At 38.9% G+C, this 22007-nt stretch overlaps 2 protein-coding genes across 5 annotated transcripts in view; one reads left to right on the forward strand and one right to left on the reverse strand.

Annotated features, from left to right (window-relative positions):
* The window catches only part of LOC139702287 (T-complex protein 1 subunit zeta-2), a 52334-nt gene that overhangs the window by 24651 nt on the left and 5676 nt on the right, over positions 1-22007 (reverse strand). For 2 of the 4 annotated variants that reach the window (XM_071603031.1, XM_071603030.1), the window contains exons 1-5: positions 10317-10506; positions 8299-8362; positions 7643-7777; positions 4169-4342; positions 873-976 (exon numbers count right to left, since the gene is read on the reverse strand). In XM_071603031.1, coding sequence (XP_071459132.1) covers positions 873-976; positions 4169-4342; positions 7643-7777; positions 8299-8362; positions 10317-10453 — 614 coding nt within the window. In that variant the 5' untranslated portion in view covers positions 10454-10506. Of the gene's footprint in view, positions 1-872; positions 977-4168; positions 4343-7642; positions 7778-8298; positions 8363-10316; positions 10507-22007 lie in introns of those variants that run through there. The other 2 variants (XM_071603032.1, XM_071603033.1) reach the window with 1 other exon arrangement.
* Positions 10608-12795, forward strand: LOC139702333 (zinc finger protein 830). The gene has a single exon (XM_071603264.1). It carries the CDS (start codon positions 10621-10623, stop codon positions 11731-11733), a length of 1113 nt encoding a protein of 370 aa, XP_071459365.1. The 5' UTR covers positions 10608-10620; the 3' UTR covers positions 11734-12795.

A 22007-nucleotide genomic window follows, 5' to 3' on the forward strand; every position in this document is an offset into this window, starting at 1 on the left:
CACACACACACACACACACCCCTCATGGACATTAGAAAATATTTTAAACAGAATAAAAATTATAAAACCACATATCAAAATTTAAGGAATGCAGCTAAGTAATACTTTCAGGACAATTTAACACCTTAAATACTACATTATAAGAATAGAAAGCTGAAAATTAATAACCTAAGTAGCTATCTATTGGGTGCAGTGGCAAGCACCTGAAGTCCCAGCTACTCAGGAGGATGAGGCAGAAGAAATTACTGAGCCCAGGAGTTCTGGACCAGACTGGAAAACATAGTGAGACACTGTCTCAAAAAAAAAAAAAAAAAAAAGAGAAAGAAGGGGCAGGGAGGAAAAAAATACATAGTATAGAAGAAGAAAATATCTCCAAAAAAGTAAAAGAAATTAAATAATAAGGTGAAAGATACTATGAAGCAAAACCCAAACCAATCCCTGGAAAAAAATTATCGAAAAGGAAAAATAAAACAACACCAGGAAAAATAAGGATATCACTATAGATCTTGCAAATAGGATTTTATGAACATTTATGTCAAATATTTAAAGATTTAGACAAAATGGATGAATTCCTGGAAAAAATATTACTTAATAAAGTGGTTCAAAAAGAAGTAGAAAAACCTAACTTGTCCCAAGAAAACTACATGAATAATCAAGACTCTTTCCACAAAAAATGTGCAAGACGAATAACCAGACTTCTTCAAAATAATTTTCAAAGTAAAAAGTAACTGGCTCATGGTAGTGAAAGGCATGAACTAGTTAATGCATGCTGAATGAATAGACTAATGTTGAGGTAAAACAACTAGTGAAATTAATGAAAGAACATTTGAAGAAAACCAAATATTCTAAACCTATGTATCGTCAAAATTTACTGTGTATCTGTTCCTGCTTTATGCTTCATCTCCACTATTTCCACCATGAAGAGATCAATAGGGTAACCTGGTCTTCTAACAGCCAATACGGAATCCACCACAGCCTGAAAGAGAAGTGAATGAGGATAGTTGATTATTTGGACTATTAAAAAAAAAAAAAAAACCCTGGCCCCCATAATCAATCACCAAATACAGAAAGGGCTTCAGGTTTCAAAATATAAGGCAAAGCCAACAAATAGCATTTTATTGTAGACACTGACAAAAAAATAATATGCATGGATACTTTAGAGTCTAAAGGAACTACAGAGATCATCAGGTCCAAATCCTTTATTACATAGATAAGGAAACTGAGAGAACCTAAGAAATTACAGTTTTAAAATAAGATCTGATAGTAGCAGAGCCAGGACTAGAATTCAGGTCTCTGTTAATGTCAAGCCACTGCTATTTCTGCCTCACTAACACTATATAACCTCTTCCACCAAAGGGTACCTTAATAGAAAAGGAGGAAATACAATCTAAGAGCTCAAATTTGCTGCCTATAATAACATGTCATTTTTCAGTCTCATGTTTTTCCATGAAAAGTTTCCAGGTCATGCCACACATTTATTTCAATGTGAAAATAATGCTTCCACCCAAATGGTAAAGTAAAATTGACATGCCAGGAAAACTTGTCTCATTTATTTTGCTATATTTCCCCAGGGCTGTGCAATTTTAAAAGCAGAACACAACATATCTTTTTAAAAAAATATTTATTTTTTTAGTTGTAGCTGGACAAATTACCTTTACTTTATTTATTTTTATGTGCTGCTGAGGATAGAACCCAGGGCCTCACACGTGCTAGGCAAGCACTCTACCACTCAGCCACAACCCCGGCTCCAGAACACAACATATATTATGGTTAGCTCAGAAATAATATGAAAAAAAAACTGATTATGAAAATTAAGAGCTAAGTTATAACCACCCTAAAATAAAACAAAAAACCCACTATATCTTAGAAAATTTTACCTGCAGTAACATAATACTTAATTGTGGCACTTACTAGAGAATAAGACAAAGTTGTCACTGGGTAGTAAGAACATAAGTGGTTTTATATCTCCAAAAGAAAATGGTGCTTCTGCACAGCAAAGGAAACTATTAAGAATGAGAAGAGAGAACTTCTAGAATGACTGAAAATCTCTGCTAGCTACTCTTCTGACAGAGAATTAATATCTAGAATATATTTATTTTTAAAACATTTATTTTTTAGTTTGAGGTGGACACAATATCTTTATTTTATTTTTATGTGGTGTTGAGGATCAAACTCAGCACCCTGCGCATGCCAGGCGAGTGCGCCACCCCTTGAGCCACATCCCTAGCCCTAGAATATATTTAAAAACTCAAAAACTTAACAATCTCCCCCCAAAATAACCCAATTAATAAATGGGTAAATGAATTAAACAAACACTTCTCAAAAGAAGAAATACAAATGATCAACAAATATATGAAAAAATGTTCAACATCATTAGCAATTAGGGAAATGGAAATCAAAACTCCACTGAGATTTCATCTTTTGCCAGTCAGAATGGCAGTCATCAAGAATACAAATAATAATAAATGAAGGAGAGGATGTGGAGACAAATGAACACTTTTCCACTGTTAATGGGATTGTAAATTAGTACAATCACTATGAAAATCAATATGGAGTTTCCTCAAAAAAACTAGGCATGGAAATACCACATGACCCAACTATACACTCCTTGGTATTTATCCTAAAGAATTAAAGTCAGCATACTGGGCTGGGGATGTGGCTCAAGTGGTAGCGCGATCGTCTAGCATGCGTGCAGCCCGGGTTCGATCCTCAGCACCACATGCAATCAAAGATGTTGTGTCCGCCAAAAAACTAAAAAATAAATATTAAAATTTAAAAAAAAAAAAAAAAAAAAAAAAAAGTCAGCATACTATAGTGAGACATGCATACCCATGTGTAGAGCAGCACAATTCACAACAGCTACAGTGTCCATCAACAGATGTATGAATAAAGAAAATGTGGAAATATACTAATGGAGTTTTATTCAGCCATGAAGAAAAATGAAATTATATCATTTGCAGGAAAATGAATGAAACTAGACACTGTTTCATAAAGCAACATAGGTTAAACTGAAGTCAAGGATCATGTTTTCTCTCTTATGTGGAAGCTAGAGAGGAAAAAGAAAAAGATGGGGGCGGGGATCTCATGAAAATCAAAGGGAGATCAATAGAGGAAAGGGAAGAAGGGATGAGAGGAAGGTGGGAGGAAAGGAGGAAGGAAGAAGTGCTGGGGAGTGATATTGGCCAATTATATCATTATATTGTGTGCATGTACGAATATGTAACAATAAATTCCATCATTATATACAACTATAATGCACCAATAAAAAATGTGGAAAGAGGAAAAAAGAAAGAAAGAAAGAAAATGACTGCCCTAAATAGCAGAGATCTTGAACCACTTGAGTGTTCCAACAGCAGAAAATGTAGCTGCTGCTTCTGACTCTGCTCAGCAAGAAATTGTCTGATTTTAATCCAATTTCCCATACTTTTCCTATTGGGAAGGAGAATTAAGCAGAGGCAACTCAGGTGTTTCAGTCCATTTGGCATTTGTATTTCTCAAATTAGTAAGATAGCATTCTGCTTTGTATTTCCTTTGCTGTGCAGAAGCACCATTTTCTTTTAGAGATATAAATATGAGTTTGGTTACTATGAATTCATCATTTCTGATACATTTAATACGGTCAAGTTTTAGAAATTGCAAAGCTGGAGAACAATAATGATGTCATCAAATGATAACCACCTGATAAAAGCCTTCTTAAAATATCCAACCAATCTTGTCTGTATATTATATATGCTCCTCCTTTAGAAGAAAAGAAAACAAACACACATTTCCCAAATGTGAATATTATATATCAGCTCAATCATGCTTCGTAAAAGTAGTAAACTTAACTACAAGGCACACTGCAAAAACAACTTCCTCATGTATCACTCTATAACAAAATATGGACCTCTAGGTTTAGACTAGTATACTACCCATAGGAGATAATCTACAGGAGGCCAACTCCCTCCAACTTTCAAGTCACATAAATGTTAATATGACACTTTTGGAAAACTACAAATACTATTCTGACCAATTAATGTCTATACATAAGCCTGTAAGTGTTTATCTCCTTATTTTGTTGTACATTCAAAAGAATCACATGCAAATCTTGGCTGTCTTCTAGGAAAAAGAAAATATCATCATGTGTTAGGCTATACTCATTCTCAATACAAAAATTTTAATCACATACCTCTGTTAACACATCAGCCAGTTCTGCATGAACTTTCGTCCGTAGAGATGTTCTAGCCACATCTAAGAGGATTTCTCTTTTCATCTCCTTTTTTACTTTAACTTCCTCCAAAACATCAAGTGCTTTTATCTTTGCAGCTTCAAATCCTTCTGCTATTATTCTAGGGTGCAGGCCCTATTATATCAATATGAAATTTAAAATTATGAAGTAAATCATTGAAAGTCAAAAGTAACTATCCTCTCCTATTAATATATTCCAAAAAAGTAATGTTAGCCACATTAATGCCACTAAACGTAAATGAGCAATTTATAAAAGATAAAAGTTGCTCTGTTTCCAAAAATTATGACTACATTGTCATGTGGTGCCCTTCTAAATGAGCTCCAACAACAGCAACAACAAAAAAGGCTCCTTTTAATGCTAAGCATTTAGAAAAAAGTGCTAAACAACACCTTCACCCAGTGATCAAAGTTAACATCACAGTAATGATAGACAGACATCATGCGCCTTCTGATAGGATGCATTCAGAAGAGCACAACAGTACTTCTGTGATTTTCCTGCCAAAAATTAATAACCTGAGTATAATTGTGAGGAAAGAGACAAATCCAATTAAGGGACTTTGTATAAAATAACTGGCCTATAGTCCTTAAAAGTAGCAATGTCATGAAGCATAAAAGGAAGCTCAAGAATTATCTCAGCTTACAAGAGACTAAAGGAACATGACAACCGAATGCAATGCATGATCCTAGATTTTCTTTTTCTATAAAGGTCACTATTGGAAGCAGTGGTGAAATTTGAATAAAATCTGCAGATTAGATAATAGTACTACTTGAATGAGTCAATGTTAATATTAATTTCCTGTTTTATGTAATTACACTGTGGTTATATATGAGAATCCTTGATTATAAAAATGTACACCGACTAATTCTGAAATAGATCATATCTGAAGCTTACTCTCAAATCATTTAGAAAAAGATACATACAATGATATATATTATTTCCTCTGATATATAGTACAATATGATATGTATGATATGTACAGTGATATATACGATTTCCTCTATTATAATGTTATATATAATTATATATACAAAATTATATATTATATATATGTGTGTGTGTTATATATATATTATATCTCAGAGCAAGGCCAAGAATGGAGAAATTATAAAAATTGGAGAATATGGGTAAAACATATATAGGAATTCTTTGTTAACATTCTTGCAACTTTTCTGTAGATCTGAAATTCTGACAAAACAATTTTAAACAGTATTATTTACTCTGAAAAATAATAAATAGGGGCTGGGGTTGCAGCTCAGTAGTAGAACACCTGCCTATAGCATGTGTAAGGCACCAGATTTGATCCTCAGCACCACATATAAAATAAATAAATAAATAAATAAAAGTATTGCGTCCATCTATAACAAAAATATTTTTTTTAAATAATAGTTAACAAATTTTGTGAAGGCTGGTACAATTTCTAATTTATTCCCACCATTCCTTTATGTCACTCCTATAATATTTAAAAGTTGACATTTAATTGAACATTTGTGCTGGGCACTATCTAAGAGCTTTACATGAATTAGTTTAACCCTCTCAACAACAGTATGAAGTGGATATTTATTACTCCCACTATACACAGGTGAGTGACCAAATTTTAAGGGAATAATGTAATTTGCCTTAGATTAGCAAACTAGTTAAGTGGAGCAATGTACCAAGGAATGAAATTGACCAAATTACGTGTATGCATGTGTGAATGAATATATAATAGCAAATCCCACTAACATGTAAAACTATAGTGTACCAATAAACATTTTTTTATAAAAGCGGAGCCAGGATTTAAACCCAAGAGACGTGACTCTAGAGCCTCGCTATTACCATTTTCAAAAATTTCCTCAGTCCAGGACATCACAATTGCTCATCTGGACTACTAGAACCTCTCTTGTCATGACTCCCTTAAAATTGTCCCCAAACATTTAAAATGCCAATATGACCACATCAGATGTTACTATGTTGACATGTTTAGTCTATTCAACACAGAATAAAGTGCAAGTTTCCTGGTTAACATACCACACACCCTCTGTGATCTGGCTCCCACCTCCTCCAGCCTCTTCTCTGCTACCATCCAAATCATTATAAACTCCAGCAACACCAAACTGCTTGCTGCTCTATAAAACACTATGTTGTTCCTTCTGTCTGGAATGCCATTCTCCTTGCTCCTCACTCTTTCATCTGGCTCATTCCATCCTGAAAATTTAGCTCAGGACTTACTTCCTGCAGTGAGTTGCTTTCTGACTACAACAGTTTAGTTTAGGAACTCCTTTCCTCCTTAGTGTTTCTGCCATATCCTGTGCCTAGCTCTATCACCATCTGCCAGTTTCATTATTATGTCATTACCTACCAATCTCTCAAAATAAACCAAACCTTATATTGTTTGGGTGTCCCTCTTCCCAGGTCAAGGAGTGGATCCTGATTAATTTAAGTCAATTCCCCTTAAAATGGTTATTGGTTTAGAATGAGCATAAGACTAAAGTTGGCCCAACCACAAAAAAAGAAGTTGTGTCCCCTATTGAGTATTACCAAGAAGCAAGTAACCCTGATTTCCTTTGACAGTCTTACACTCAAGATAAAAACAAGCCTTAGGATGAAACAGTACCATGAATGGAAGAGCTAAGAGACAGAAAGGTCCCAGGTTCTTGATGACTGAATAAACTTTTTAATCAATTCAACTTGGATCCATCCTTATCTCTTAATGTTCTATTATGGGAGCTTAATAATTTCTTCATTGTTTAAGTGAGTTTTAGTCAATTTCTACTGCTTACAGGCCAAACCATCCTAACTGAGATAAGTTGCAGGTACTGAATTAATAGACAATTCTCAATACTGAATAAAACACAAAGAAGCAATAATTTCAGCACTTTAACCGGGTAATGCTTTGCTGAATGGTCTCTGAATAAGAGAAAAAATTCAAATAATTATAGGAAACAGATAGGTAATACTAAGAAAAGAATAGAAATCAAACAAAGACACAGAGCTAGAAATGTGCATGATGTTTCTGAGGCTAGTTAATGGAGGAATCTGAATAGATGGTTTATAAAGGAAAATAAATCTAAAAAGGTAGGTAAATTCACAAGATGGGAAACTTTCAATAAGGTTTTCCCTTCAGTTATTTTTTTAAAGGTGTGTAATTTGTTTTCAACTTTTATTAGTGGCATTTTCTTTCTTAAGCCATTACTCTTGGGTACATGGGTAATTTTTTTTATCTTTCTATAGATCTTAACCATTTCATTTTTAAAAGAGGCATATTATTCCAATAAAAGGCATTTATTTATTGGGGGGGTGAAGTTCATTGCTATTTCCATTTATAAATATCCAAGAATATCTTAATTAAAATTAACCTGTACCCTCTCTAAAATTAAACCATTTTATTTTTTATAAACTTCATTCAAAATAGTGAATTCTGTGAAATAGTAATACCTCAGAAATGTAAAGATCAGCTTGTTTTAATAACTCTCCAATAATTAGAACATTTGAAGTAGTACCATCTCCTGTGATGTCATCCTGTGCTGTTGCAACTTTTGCTATCAAGGAAGCTGTTGGGTGTTGAATTTGCTGGAAAAAGTAAGCAACAAATTTAAAAAGAAAGGGGAATGAGATAGAGAAGGCCACAAAAAGATAACCTAAGGGTCAACAGTATTATTAAGAAATAAGCTTGATCCTACAAGTTTACAAGTTTTATATTATCAAATACTTTGTAAATGTCAAGTCCAAAATTTAAAAATTGAGAACTAATGAGGTTTGAACACTCCTTTTTTCAGAATGCAATGATATTTACAAAAGAAGATTAAATCCTTCAATCTCAAAGATGAATATTTATGAAAATTGCAAAGGAATTTTTATTCTTCCATGATTACAAAGAATATAACACAGTGCCTTAAGTTTGTTATTAATTTGTAAATATCCCTAAGTTATTGTTTGAAACAGCAAAAAAAAAATTATTGAGGTTTAATCCAACAGGCATACCTCAAGACTGCAATATTTAGCTGACAGCCTTGGCTTAAATGTATACAAATTGTACCATGTTCTTACTTAAGGCTTATTAAGGTTTGTTAAAGTCAACAGCATCAGCTCACCATCTCATGAAGCAGTACATTGCCATCTTTGGTGAGTTTGATGTCACCGGCACCAGAAACAAGCCTGTTCAAAGAACAGTAATAATATTAACTTCACATGTCAAGAGTCAAACACGACATTCCCAGTACTTGTCGTTCCACTTTCCTTAATAAAGGAAACAGGGCTTTGAAAACTCCATTATGCCATGGGGGAATACCACAGTAACTATCACCACTTGCTGCTCACAGGATCCTTTCTCCCAAGATGAACTTATGGTGAATTCAGACCAAATGGAATATTCGGAGAGTACTTGAGGATTTAGAAACTTGGGTCAAAGAGTATGAGAAACAAAGCACATGTTTGCAAACTTTCCTGCAGGTTTTTATTTTTGGTAAATGTCATCAATCATTCACTCCTTCAACTTAGTTCCCCTCATTCATCACCAAGCTAGATCACTCATTCATCACCAATTCTACGATCTAAATATCTCTGAGTCATAACCCCCCCTCCCCATTTCCACTGTCATTATCATTCTACCCTGGACTGCTTAAACAGCATCCTGATTACCTCCAAATTTGAATTTACCTTCCATGCTATACATTTTTTTTCTAAAAGGCAATGTGACTCAAAAATCCCTCAGTAATTTGTATGTTCTCCATCACCTTCAAGGTAAAATCCAAACTAATTTAGCAATGACATACTTGACCTTTCCCAATCTGGCTTGTCTATCTTTCTTCCTCATCTACCACCTACCTACAAACCAAGTCTTTTACTTCCCCTTAAATTGTTTTTGTTTTGTTTGTTATGTTTACATTGTTGGGCTTTCTTATTCCTGAAATTATTCTACTTAGGAGGACTTGTACTCCTTCTCCAACTGGTGAACTCATTCTTCTTTCAAGACTATGATCAAACATCATCTGTTATCTTTTTAAAATATTTATTTATTTTAGTTTTAGGTGGACACAATACCTTTATTTTATTTTTATGTGATGCTGAGGATCCAACCCAGTGCCTCACACATGCTAGGCAAACTGCGCTACCACTTGAGCCACAACCCCAGCCCCATCATCTGTTATTTGAGAGGCTTTTCCTTCTGCCATCAGTAATTAGTCCCTTTCCTCAGTATAATCATATGCATCTATATATAATTAGCACATCTGTCTCTACCAGATTTCCTTAAGAACTAAAACTATCTTTGTCATCTGTTTTCCCAGCATCTAGTGCATAAGTGCCTTCTTCTACTATTAATATTAGTTTTCTCCTTGCTGTCAGGATGTTTCTCTTACACCCTTTTGCTCTCACCAGTCTCTTCTCCACTTGTGTAAAGAAAAAAAAATGGTACTAAATAAATACTAAAATAATGAACAATTATAGGCACAGAGCATTCAAGGAACTTGCCTAAGTACTCAGAGCTAGAAGATTATATTTGGATTTGAACCTATGCCTGCCTGGTTCCAAATCCTGTACCCTTTCCATGACAACACATTGCTTGCCATGCAAAAAGGCTATCTGTCCTGGGGCTAAAAATTTAGCTCTGTGGTAGAGCCTGTGCCAAGCATGCACAAGACCCCTGCACCACGAAGAGGGGCTGGCAGTGGGGGGGGGGGGGGTGGAGTCGAATTTATAGACTAAGGGCATACAGTTTTAAAAAGCAGAGGAGTTGGGGCTGAAGATGTAACTCAGTGACAGAGGATTTGCCTAGGTACACCAAGCTCTGGGTTCGATCCCCAGCACGCGAGGAAGGAAGAAAGAGGTGTTAAACGCCTTCCATTTACAATGAGACAAATGAACTGGCTTTCTAATCCCACAGAAACCTTAACGAAAATGGGAGAGCGGGTGTCACGGCTTCACTGGGGGGCTCTTTCCTCGGGGGAGGCTTTTCTCCTCTTGACCACCAGGCTAGAGATATTCTCAGGGCAGAAATGACAAAAAGGGAGCCAGGCCTACAAGTTGATCGCTCCAGTGTCTTCGCGGAACTTATGCATCAGAGGAGGCCCCATCACCCCAAAACCGCCTGGTGCCCTAACCGCCGTCTCACATTTTCATGGTGCCCTTAGGACCCAAGTTGGTCCTCAGCACATCCTGCAGCCCTCGGGCGGCGCATATGTTGACAGCCAAGGCCGCCTGGGCCCGCGCCACTTCAGCCTTGGAGTTTATGGCCTTGATCGCTGCCATAGCCTAACGGTTGAGCGGGGGAAAAACAGCCTTCGTGCTAGTTCTGAGGTAAAATTCTGGCGCCACGCCCTCTCCTGCGCTGTGACCAATCGTCGCTCCATCCGGAAGTGACGCAATCAAGCCTCGCCGGGACGGAAGCCAGAATCGCCAGGGATCTGGTCGCAAAGATGGCGTCCTCCGCCTCCGCTCGGCCTCCGGCCGGGAAGCGAGTAGTAAATCAAGAAGAACTCAGACGATTGATGAAGGAGAAGCAGCGTCTGAGCACTAACCGGAAAAGGATAGAATCTCCGTTCGCGAAGTACAACCGCTTGGGGCAGTTGAGCTGTGCCCTTTGTAACACCCCGGTAAAGAGCGAGCTCCTGTGGCAGACTCACGTCTTGGGAAAGCAGCACCGAGAGAAAGTGGCCGAGCTGAAAGGCGCGAAGGGAGCCGCCCAGGGTCCATCTGCAAACGCTGCGTCTCTTTCCGTCAAGAGGAAAGCGTCGGATGCGGATAATCAAGACGCCAAGAGAGCGAAGGCCTCGGTTCCTCAGGTACAGCCCTCCACGTCCGCTTTGTCCACCAACTTTGACAAAACAGGAAAAGAGTCCGCTAGATCGACACCCAGTAAACCTTCGGGACTCGGTTTACTCCCTGATTATGAAGATGAGGAGGAGGAGGAGGAGGAAGAGGAGGAAGGCGGAGAAGGAAAAAGAGGAGATAGCAAGCTGCCGCCTAGCACACACGGCAAAGAACACTCACTTTCTTCCTCGCGGGAAGCAACAAGTAGTGTGCTACCAAACGATTCCTTTAATACCAATCCTCCCAAGGCCCCCTTAATTCCTCATTCAGGGTCAATTGAGAAAGCAGAAATACATGAAAAAGTGGTGGAAAGGAGAGAAAACACCGCGGAAGCATTACCAGAAGGATTTTTTGACGACCCTGAAGTAGATGCAAAGGTACGAAAGGTTGATGCGCCAAAGGATCAAATGGACAAAGAGTGGGACGAATTTCAAAAAGCCATGAGGCAGGTCAACACTATTTCCGAAGCTATAGTCGCTGAAGAGGATGAGGAGGGACGGTTGGACCGCCAGATTGGGGAGATTGATGAGCAGATAGAATGTTACCGTCGGGTGGAAAAGCTGCGGAATCGCCAGGATGAGATTAAAAATAAACTTAAAGAGGTTTTGACTATAAAAGAACTGCAAAAAAAGGAAGAGGAGAATGCTGACAGCGACGATGAGGGAGAACTACAGGATTTGTTATCTCAGGATTGGAGGGTGAAAGGGGCTTTGTTATAAGGTTTCTTGTTGTTTGTTTCTTACCTTACTGGGAATTGGATCCGGTGAAGCTCTACAGTTAAGTCCCTGCCCCCCCCACACACACTTTTTTTAAAATTTGAGACAGGGTCTCCCTGACTTGCCCAGACTGGCCTCGAACTTGGAGATCCTCCTGCCTCAACCTGCGGAGTAGCTGGGATTCTATAGGCTTGCTCCACTATTGTTGTAGCTATTGTAAAGTTTTTTTCAGCAGTAAAAATGCTTTCAGTATAACAATACATCTGTTACTCCTTTCCTAGAGATTTGGATACTCGTGTCCATTTTTGAGATACAATGAGCCAGGAACAGTAGCACTTTGGAAGGTTGGTGTAATGTATTTTTGAGGTAAAGTTGCTTTTGAAATTTTTGAAGTGTTATGTAACAAAGTGCCAACTTTTTCATACATTTTAAGGCTTAAGTGTTTACTTTTGAGTTGAAAATCTGTAAGTTGTAAATATTGTGTACAGTTAAATATATATTTACGTAATTATTTTGAAATTTATAAGTTGATATAAGTCTGATAAACAGACAAGTGTTTACATGAGTACTCTGCTATTTGAGATGTATATATTTTTCTGAATCCTATATCAAAAGGTTGCAATTTTTTATTTTGTCTTGTTTTAAGAACACTACTCAAACACAAAAGTTATTCTGGGTTACTCAGTTCTCTGGATATTCTATTTTCAAAAAAAATTTTAGAAGAACATTGAGAAAAATATATACCAAACATGTTCAACCTTCTTAAAGCAAAGTTTCCCTTTGATTAGACCAGTCATTGTCATATGTGGATGTATATGAGAATCACCTTTGATACTTTTAAAAGTGTACACATGAATCACCTATAAAGCTTAAAAAAAAAAAGAAAGAAAGTCAAATATCTGAGTAAACCTGGGTGGGATGGGGTCCAGACAACTATTTTTCTTCTTCTTCTTTTTGCATGAGTAGGGATCAAACCTAGTGCCTATTAGACAAAACACTCTAACCCCAGCAGAGACAACTGTATTTTTGAAGTTCCTAAGTTATTCTAATAATATGCCAAAATTGGAGAGTGCCTTAATCTAGAATCCATTTATGTTGTTTTCAGAATTACTTTTGCTCTAAGACATTCCATAAATTTCCTGTTTCTTGAATGAAAGAAATACTTATTACCTTTATTTCCACCTTATCCAGTCTGAATTTTGATTTTGTGATAAATTAGGATTCATTTTTATAGGTTTTGTTAATTATGGAGAGGACATTTAAAGTTTTTTTTTTATTATTATTTAAGTTTTCCTAATAGTAACAATTATCCTTGTTGATCTTTAATAGATTTAGTTATTCCTTCCTTTGGAGATTTGGTATTTAAACAAGAAAAGAGAATTAGTGTTCTGGAGTCAGAAATGCGTACTCAGACAGCATATTCAAATAATACGTAAGACTTAACAGTTATTAGCACAGGCCAGGCAGGATTCTAAGTGCTTTACATATATTAACTCGGTATATGAGTTTCCCTAAAGCGAAGATTTTATAGATAGAAGTACCAAGAAAGTTTGCAAAGCCTTGAATTCTAAATAATTCTTCCTGTTGGCAATGTGGAAATAAATGGAGGTATTTTAAGCAAAGAATTAATCTGCAAAGAAATATCAGATGTCATTCTAGTTGCAGTATATAGAATGAAATGAACATGGAAGAAAGAAGCTGGGAGACTATTTGAAAAATGCATCTTCAAAAGCAAGGTAATAACTAAGACTGATTAGATATGGACTGAAAAAATAGAATTCAAAGAAATTTACAAGAAGAGTTGTTTTAGTGACTAGATGTAGAAGAAGAGAGAAAGATGGATTCAAAGGATAGATTTTTTTTTTATTAGTGTGGATGCCTAGAAGTTGTTGTCTAACACTTGTTGAGCAGAAGCACAAGTTATTAGTACTCTTTCCATCTCTGGCACAAAAATCTTTGCTTTCTTGAGCTGCCAGTTGGTCAGTGATAGCACTTTCAGTTTGACTAAGGGTACACCTGCCTCAAACCTATGAACCCACACTTAGACTTTTCTGTCATTCATCACTTTAGTTGTAGTTGGACACAATACCTTTATTTCACTTATTACTTTTATGTGGTGCTGAGGATCAAACCTCACACGTGCAAGGCGAGTGCTCTGCCGCTGAGCCACAACCTCAGCCCTCATTCATCACTTTATTATTTCAGCATGAAAGAAGTACAAAAATGGGTTGAATTGTGAGCCCACTTCTACCTTGGTTAATTAATAGTGTAATACCCAATAAATAATGCAAGCCACATATATTTTAATTTTTATAATAGCCAATTTAAAAAGAAATAAGTGGATTTAGTTTTAATGATTTATTTGATTTATCAAAAATATTAACATTCGGGGCTGGGGATGTTGCTCAAGCCGTAGTGCGCTCGCTGGCATGCCTGCGGCCTGGGTGCGATCCTCAGCACCACATACAAATAAAGATGTTGTGTCTGCCGAAAACTAAAAAATACTTATTAAAAAATTCTCTCTCCCTCTCTCTCTCAATTTTTAACATTTCAATATGTAATCAGTATTTAAAGGTTACTAATGTTACTTTTTTTTTCTTTCTTTTTTTTTTTTCCAAGCAAAAAGTGGGTTTACTGCAAAAGAGAGACTTCTTCAAAGAGAAGGGGCCCCAGAGTTGGGAATCCCTCTTTGCTTGTTTTCTAAAATCTGAGTGTTATCAGCAATCACAGTTTAGACTGGCCACTTTTCAAGTATTGAGTAGCCATTTTGTGACAGCACAGATTAAAGAGAATGTTATCCAAGTGAAAAAAATAAAACGGGAGGTAATAAGCAGACTGATATAACTGGAGCAGAGGGTTCATTCCTGGCAACAGTGAGAGTTAGCACTGGAAATGTAGTTTGTGAACAGTGTGGAAGGCCTTCAATGACATCTATAAAGAATTTGGACTTTCTGAGTTTTATCCTTAAATGCTATCCCCCACCCCCATGGGGGCATTGAATCAAGGGACCCTTTGTCACTGAGCCACATCTCCAGTCCTTTTTAAAGTTTTATTTATGAGACAAGTCTCACTGAATTACTGAAGCTGACCTTGAACTTTCATTCCCCCTATCTCAGCCTCCTGAAATGCTGGGATTAACAGGTACATCCAGTGAATGTTGAGTCCTTAATTGTTACACAAAGAAGGCCTTAAGGAATACCAGGTGAGTGTTACTATGCATTTGAACCCCACCTAGGGCTTTTAGAAAAAGTTCTCAAAATTTGATCCCAGTGCTCTGAATCCTAGACTAGTAAGAATGTGTCCTGACCATCATTAGTGCCCTGGTGAATCCTTGTTGAATTTGCTGAGGCTGGCCTCAAACTTGGAATCCTGCTACCCCAGCTTCCCAAATCGGGCAGGAGGCTTGTGCCACCAAGCCTAGCTCCAACCAGATTGTTTTTAATACTAAATGTTTTATTAGCCTGTGTGACCTCAGGAATTTAGAAGATTTAAATCTAAATAGGAAAAAAGATCCCAGAACTGACTACATTCTATTTTCTACCTACATTTCCACCCTCAGTGATCTCATCCATTTCCATGAGTGCAGGTATCACCTATGTACTGAAGACTCCCAGTTTTCTCCCCAAAGTGATCTTCCTCTCCTAACCTCCTGGCTCATTTAACTGCCTATCTAACATTCCACTCAGATGTTTAATAGTTTTTCTTAATTTAGTAAACCACAAACAGCTTTGATTTTCTTTCCCAAACTATTCTCTCTAGTCCTCTGACTCAGAAAAATGGTGCCACTACCCACCCAGATGCTCAAGGCAAACCCTTAAAGTCATCCATTCCTTTTTATCTCCCAAATCTGTCAGCTCTACCACTGAAATATATACAGAATCTGCCCATTTCTGTCTCCACTGGCCCTAGTCATTTGCCTCATTCATTATTGCTCTGTCCTCCCACCTTTAGCAACAATCTTTTGACAAATTAGGATTGTTTTAAGAACCGAAATTAAGTCACTCCAAGTCATCATATGCTTCCATCACTGAGAAGGAAAAAAAAAATCAATCCTTCATTAAACCTACATGGTACTCCAGGATTGGTAAATATCATTTCCAAATTGATAATAGCCCCATTGAGGACAGAAGAAGACAGAACATAATTGTTCTACATTGAAGCAAATGTTCCCATCCCAGAATATTGGCATGGCTAAGTTTGTTTGTTGTTTTTTTAATTTTCAAAGAAATTGCAAGTCAAGAATGATTTTGTTTTTAGTGAAATCTCAAAAACACCATGTGGGCTGAAGGTGCTCTGTGGCCCTCACTTTGTGCTGCCTCTCCAACTGGATCTGCTGTACTCTTCCTCTTTATTCTCATTGGCTAGCTTTCTAGTCCTCTAATGTGCCATTTCGGATCTTGTGTCATTGTCCTTCTCTACTTGGAAGCTGACTTCAGGTAGCATGACAATCTTTGTCCCAATGTCCCTTTCTGAGTTAAACAGTCATCCCCCACCTCCTGCCACTACCATATTATAAGTTCATTAAACTGTTTACTATCTTAAATTAGCTTATTTGTACATGAGTTAATGTCTTTCCCCACAAGAATGTAAACTCCCACAAGGACAGGGAGCTTGTCTGTCCTGGTCACAACCTAAAATTATTCCAGGCACATAATGGGGCTCAATAAATATCTGTTGAATGAATAATACCCACATAGCTGGATGTTGCTTGGTAAGGTGGTGAAAAGACCAACCTGACTCACAGAAGTGGCAACCAAGGATTGAACAAAGGTTTAAGAAGCCTCTTCCCGCTCTGTGTCTCCCTTACTTGCTTGACACATGAAATCTTTACCTGTTCTGAGCACATGAGCAGCTCAAGGAGGTTTACACAACAACCTCTAGAGTGCAGTGGGCCACCTCCACAGTTAGCAGCTAATAGGAATTCCTCATGACACCAAACAAGCAAAAGGGGATGTCCATATGTCAGTGGGATCTGTGGTGAGCCCTGATTGCCTAGAGGACTCTTAAGTGGAGAATAGAGGAATAAAATGTTTCAGAAGCAGGGAAAGATCAAAGAGTCGGCAAGTACACACTGCCTCCCAGCTGCTCTCAGCCTTCCCATTGCATTTGGCTCCCTCCTTCCATCACTTGGCAGTCAAAGCCATTTCAGTGAATCTGCACTCAGCCATCCTTCACTAAAGCACTCCCCATCTCAGAGGAGGAACCGAGTTCCATCTGGCTGCACCACCATTTTGCTAACAGCATTTGGCAGGATTTGTGCACACTGGGGAGTCAGCAGTCACCTTTAGGGAATGGTAAGGACCACACTGGGTGGTTGATTATTTTCTTTTTCTTCCTCCTACCCCACTACACCATAATGGGGATTGAGCCTCGGGGCACCCTACCATTGAGACACACCCCCAATCTTTTTTTTTTTTTTTTAATTTGAGACAGGGTCTTGCTGAGTTGCTCAGGCTGGCCTTGAACTTACAATCCTTCTGCCTCAGCCTCCTGAGTCCCCGGAATTACAAGTGTGTGTTTCTGCACCTGGCACCTGTGTGTGTTGCTAGTTGTCAGTTGTTTTGTAAATTGTAAGGCAATTTCAATCAAGCCTGGTGGTCAGATTATTAATAATAGCTACCATTTGTGAGATATCTACCATGTGTCTGGCCTTATGCTAAGGCTTGACCTATGCCATCTCTAATCTCACAACAACCTGTAAAGTACATCTCTTCATTTTACAGATGAGAAAACTGAGGCTAAGAAGTGAAGCAACTTGCTAAAGGAAACAATCCAAAAGCTCCTATACTTCCCACTATCACCATGCATCCTTATTATTTAATATTAATGTGTTTGCATAGTGAGAATACTTTTTCCTTCACTTTAGTTTTGAAGTCTCAACATACCCCAGAGAAGTAAAGCAACTTTTACTACCTAATGATTATTCTAGATGTCTATGATTTGTCCAAGTTCATTTAGCAAATTAATTGCTAAAAGACTAGATGTAGCTTAATTTCCAGTTATAGCTTTTTGTTTGTTTGCAGTACTAGGAATCAAACTCAGGGCCTCTTGCTCCACCATTGAGCTATATCCCTAGCTTCCCAGCTTCCCAGAGACATCTTTCTTTCTTTTTTTTTTTTTTTAATCACTACTTTTTCTTTAGAGAGAGAGAGAGAACTGTTTAATATTTATTTTTTAGTTTTCGGTGGACACAACATCTTTATTTTATTTTTATGTGGTGCTGAGGATCGAACCCAGCGCCCCGCGCATGCCAGGCGATCGTGCTACCGCTTGAGCCACATCCCCAGCCCCCAGAGACATCTTTCTATATTTAAAAATGAAATGTATAAAATGGAAGATGATCTCCAAAATAGCAAGAATTAAAATTACAGAAGCCAGGCATGGTAGCATATAATGCCTATAATCACAGGTACTTGGGAGGCTAAGGCAGGAAGATAGAAAGTTCAAGGCCAGCCAGGGGAATTTAGTGAAACCCTGTCTCAAAAACAAAAAGGACTGGGGATGTAACTCTGGTAAGGTGCTTGCCTAGCATGTGCAAAGCCCTGGGTTCAATCCCCTGGTACTGGGGGGAAAAAAGGAAGTTGTTTCCCTTAGTAAGTTGCTAAAGTTTAAGGGAACTCAGTGCTTCTCAGAAACCATGGCTGGGCTAGGAAGCCATATTTTTAAAAGTTTCTTATCCACACTGATTCTCTCCATGCACTCTTATCCTGCCTTACCTCCATTTCAACAACAATAAAGTTTACTCCTTTGTCCTCTGATGGGAGGAAGAATGGTAACTTCAGTTCCCAGACATTCCAATGAGGAACAATCATTACACAGTGCCCATGATCCACCACTGCTATGGTTCAGATATGCTTTGTCCCCCAAAGGTTGAGACTTTGGTCTTCAGTGTGGTGATGATGGGAGGTAGGGCTTGGTGGGAGTCCTCAGGTCACTGGGGCCTACCCTGTGAAGGGACTAAGGTAGTTCTTATGGAACCCCTGTGTTAGTTCTTTGAAGATAAGCTATTATAAAAGCCTGAGCCTGAACCCTGAGTCATTCTCTGGCTTTCTGTTCTGCAATGTGGTCTCTCACTTCTGCACGTGCTCCTGTAATGCCATCCTTCCCAAAGCCAAGCTATTCCCCAGACCATGCCTTTGAACTCCAGAACTGTGAGCTAAGTAAACCTCCCTTCTTTATAAAGTTACCCAGCTTCAGGTATTTCATTATAATAATGGAAAATGGACTAATACAACCACTTTTTATTTATTTTTTTTATATTTATTTTTCAGTTTTCAGTGGACACAACATCTTTATTTTATTTTTATGTGGTGCTGAGGATTGAACCCAGCGCCCCGCGCATGCCAGGTGAGCGTGTTACCGCTTGAGCCACATCCCCAGCCCCAAACCACTTTTTACCAAGGCAACCTTAGGTCACCCTGGTTTTGAGAACACCATATTCCCTTAAGGAAAAGACTCTGAAAAAAAAAAAAAAATGCCTAAGGCTGGAGTCCCACTTCTACCACTTACTTTGTATGCAATAGCCACCTGTCCAGGTTATACTAAGAGCCTGAGTATTAGGTTGTCTTGGCGCTTCCTAAGGATCCTCCCAGTGGGTGATATCAAGGCCAAGTGTAGGCAGGTGAGGGAGACACAAAGAGCTGCCCGGGTCAGTAGCCTTAAGCAAGAGGGCGTGGGCAGGACTGCCCAACAAAAGAGAGAGGAGGGAAGGGGTTTTGGAATAAGAAAGGGGTCAGAGGAACAAGAGTGGCAGAAAGGGCATGGTGGTGCACACCTGTAATCCCAGCGACTTGGGAAGCTGAGGCAGGAGGATCACAAGTTGAGACCAGCCTTAGCAACTGAGCCTGTCTCAAAAAATGAAAAGGGATGGGGGTTTGGGGGACACGGAGAGGAGGCTGGTTCCAAGTTCTTGAGCAGCACCTGTTGCAATGGTGATTTTTAGCATGTATGGGATGAACAAAGCTGGTGGCCTGATTTACCAACTGGACAACTGCTAGCCACGGGCTGAGCTATATTCAGGTACCCTCTGGATTTGCTATCAAGCTACACAAGAGCATGTGCTGGTTGCCTTCAGACAGCAAGACAGCATCCAGGTGGGCTGTAAGGAAAGAAGTGAAGGAAATCAAGAGAGAGAAGAGGCAGCTCAACAGTAACAGGTTTATGAGGGACAAACCTGCAGAGGGGGCCCAGAGACTGAGACCCTTCTTCTGCTTACAGCCTGGGGTAGTTATAGACGGATGAGGGAGTGGGTGAATTTTTGTGGTTAGGCTGTTGCCAGGGGGTTGTCAGGGAAGGGAAGGGTCCTTATGGTCAACTCCATTATTTGAGGTGGTCACTGTTCCATGTCAAACCAGGTGTTTTCAGAATTCCAGTCCCAGATAGCAGTTTCCTTTCTTTGCATGATGATCAAGCATTGCCTGAGGTTGAAGGTCAAGCTGACTCACAGTGATTGTGAGGTGACTCTTGTTCTAAGATGAAGGATATGTTTCAAAATGGCCTTGCCTTTGTCAAGTCTTCCTAACATGGGCCAAACAGCGCTGGCCTTCAGAGGTGTGGACGTGAAGGGCAGTACATGGCCAATGAAAAAGAGGTGCTGGAGCATCGGGCTAACCCTGCTAATTAGCCGGTGTCTCTTCAATTTGGTCAGCCCAGCCCCGCCCCACCTCCAATCAGAGAAGCTCATGCTGGCCTCCATATTCCACTTGCTCCTTGCCACTAGCTCCCAGCTGTCTCCTGAACAGGGAAGCTCAGGCACATTCAAACTGCACTTCTTCTAGACACTGAGAGGGATCAAGGTTGTGACAGAACCTGGGCAAACTGGAATAGATTCTGTTCTTTGAAAAATTTATGAAATTTACTGAGATTTTCCCCTCAATAATCCATTCTACTCCCTGGAAGTGTGAATCAGGGGTGAGCTGTTTGATCAGAACCTAAAGCTAGCTTTGGAGGTGGCAGAGAAGCCTGGGACTTTTGGAACTGGATCATAGGCTAAACCTTCCTGGGACCCCCAAATTCTGATAGATCCTGCAGCACAGTTCTACTGTTTCCATTCCAATGGGGATCCCAGGAGCCTTGAGTGTACTTGGGAGGATGCCACACCTGATGATGTGTACTATCCCTGAGCCTGAATGCCATGCTGTCTTCCTTTCTGTATATAACATGGTCCTAATTCCCAACTCTGTATGGATTTATTTATGGAAAAGGTAGACCCATAAATCCCTTTGATTCCAAAAAAAGGGGTTGGGGGTGATGAGGATGTAGCTCAGTGGTAAAGCACCCCTAGTTCAATCCCTAGTTTCTTAAAAAAAAAAAAAAGCCATCTTAAAAGAAAAAAGCTGTCTTCAACCGCTGCCCCCAAAACCAAAGCTGGAAAACTGACAAATCACCAATACTACCTGTCAACCAGCTCTGTGTCCTATGCAGGATACAGAATTGAAATTTGCTTCCCAAATAGGCTCAACTCTTTATAAAAACCACATTGTCCTCTGAAAAGCATTAACTTTCTTCTTCACACTAGATAACCCAATTCAGGAGCTCAAGGAAAGTGATAACAACACCTTCCCCACACCTTAACTCTCCTCTCAGTCCTGCCCCCAAACTGCGCCCCCTCCCAGCTCTGCCATGCACCAGCTACTCCCAAAGCTTTGCTCCTTCCTACCTGAGCCTGGCAGCTGTAGCACAAGGTTTTCAAAGGAGAGGCCAGGAAACACCTCTGATTAAGAACCAACCTCTGCAGCCTGGACTAAGATAAAAAACCAGGGACTGATTTGAATTATTGTATCTTCCTACAGCTGTTCCCTTTTAAATATTTATCCTGGCAAACACCACCACCATTTTTTACAACTTACTTTAATTGTGCGACTATTAAGCAAACCAAACCGTAAAATTGGCTTTCACTGCTGAGATTTATGTGATTCATAGAGCAGAGCTTATTAAAGAAGGGAATCCACTTGAGAGGAAACTAACCTCACGAGTGCCCATCCTCTCTAGGAAGGTAAGAAACCCTTCCCCTATTCCTGCCTGTGGCTTCCCAGCTTCCAGCTTCTAGCATAGGAAATATAGAGAATCTACCCATCTCCCTGTGATTTTTATTTCTTCTTGACAACTCTAACGAATCTAAACTGGAAGTCAGGAATGGTAGTCTTAAGAGTGGTGTTAGCTCTGAGACACTCACAAACAAGATCAATGCCCTGGAGGATTTATGACCATGGTCTGAAGAAAGGAGCTGATCACGGATTTTTGTTTCATTTTGTTTTCTGTGGTGCTAGGGATTGAAC

Source organism: Marmota flaviventris, chromosome 17, assembly GCF_047511675.1.
Source record: "Marmota flaviventris isolate mMarFla1 chromosome 17, mMarFla1.hap1, whole genome shotgun sequence".
Lineage (NCBI taxonomy): Eukaryota > Metazoa > Chordata > Mammalia > Rodentia > Sciuridae > Marmota > Marmota flaviventris.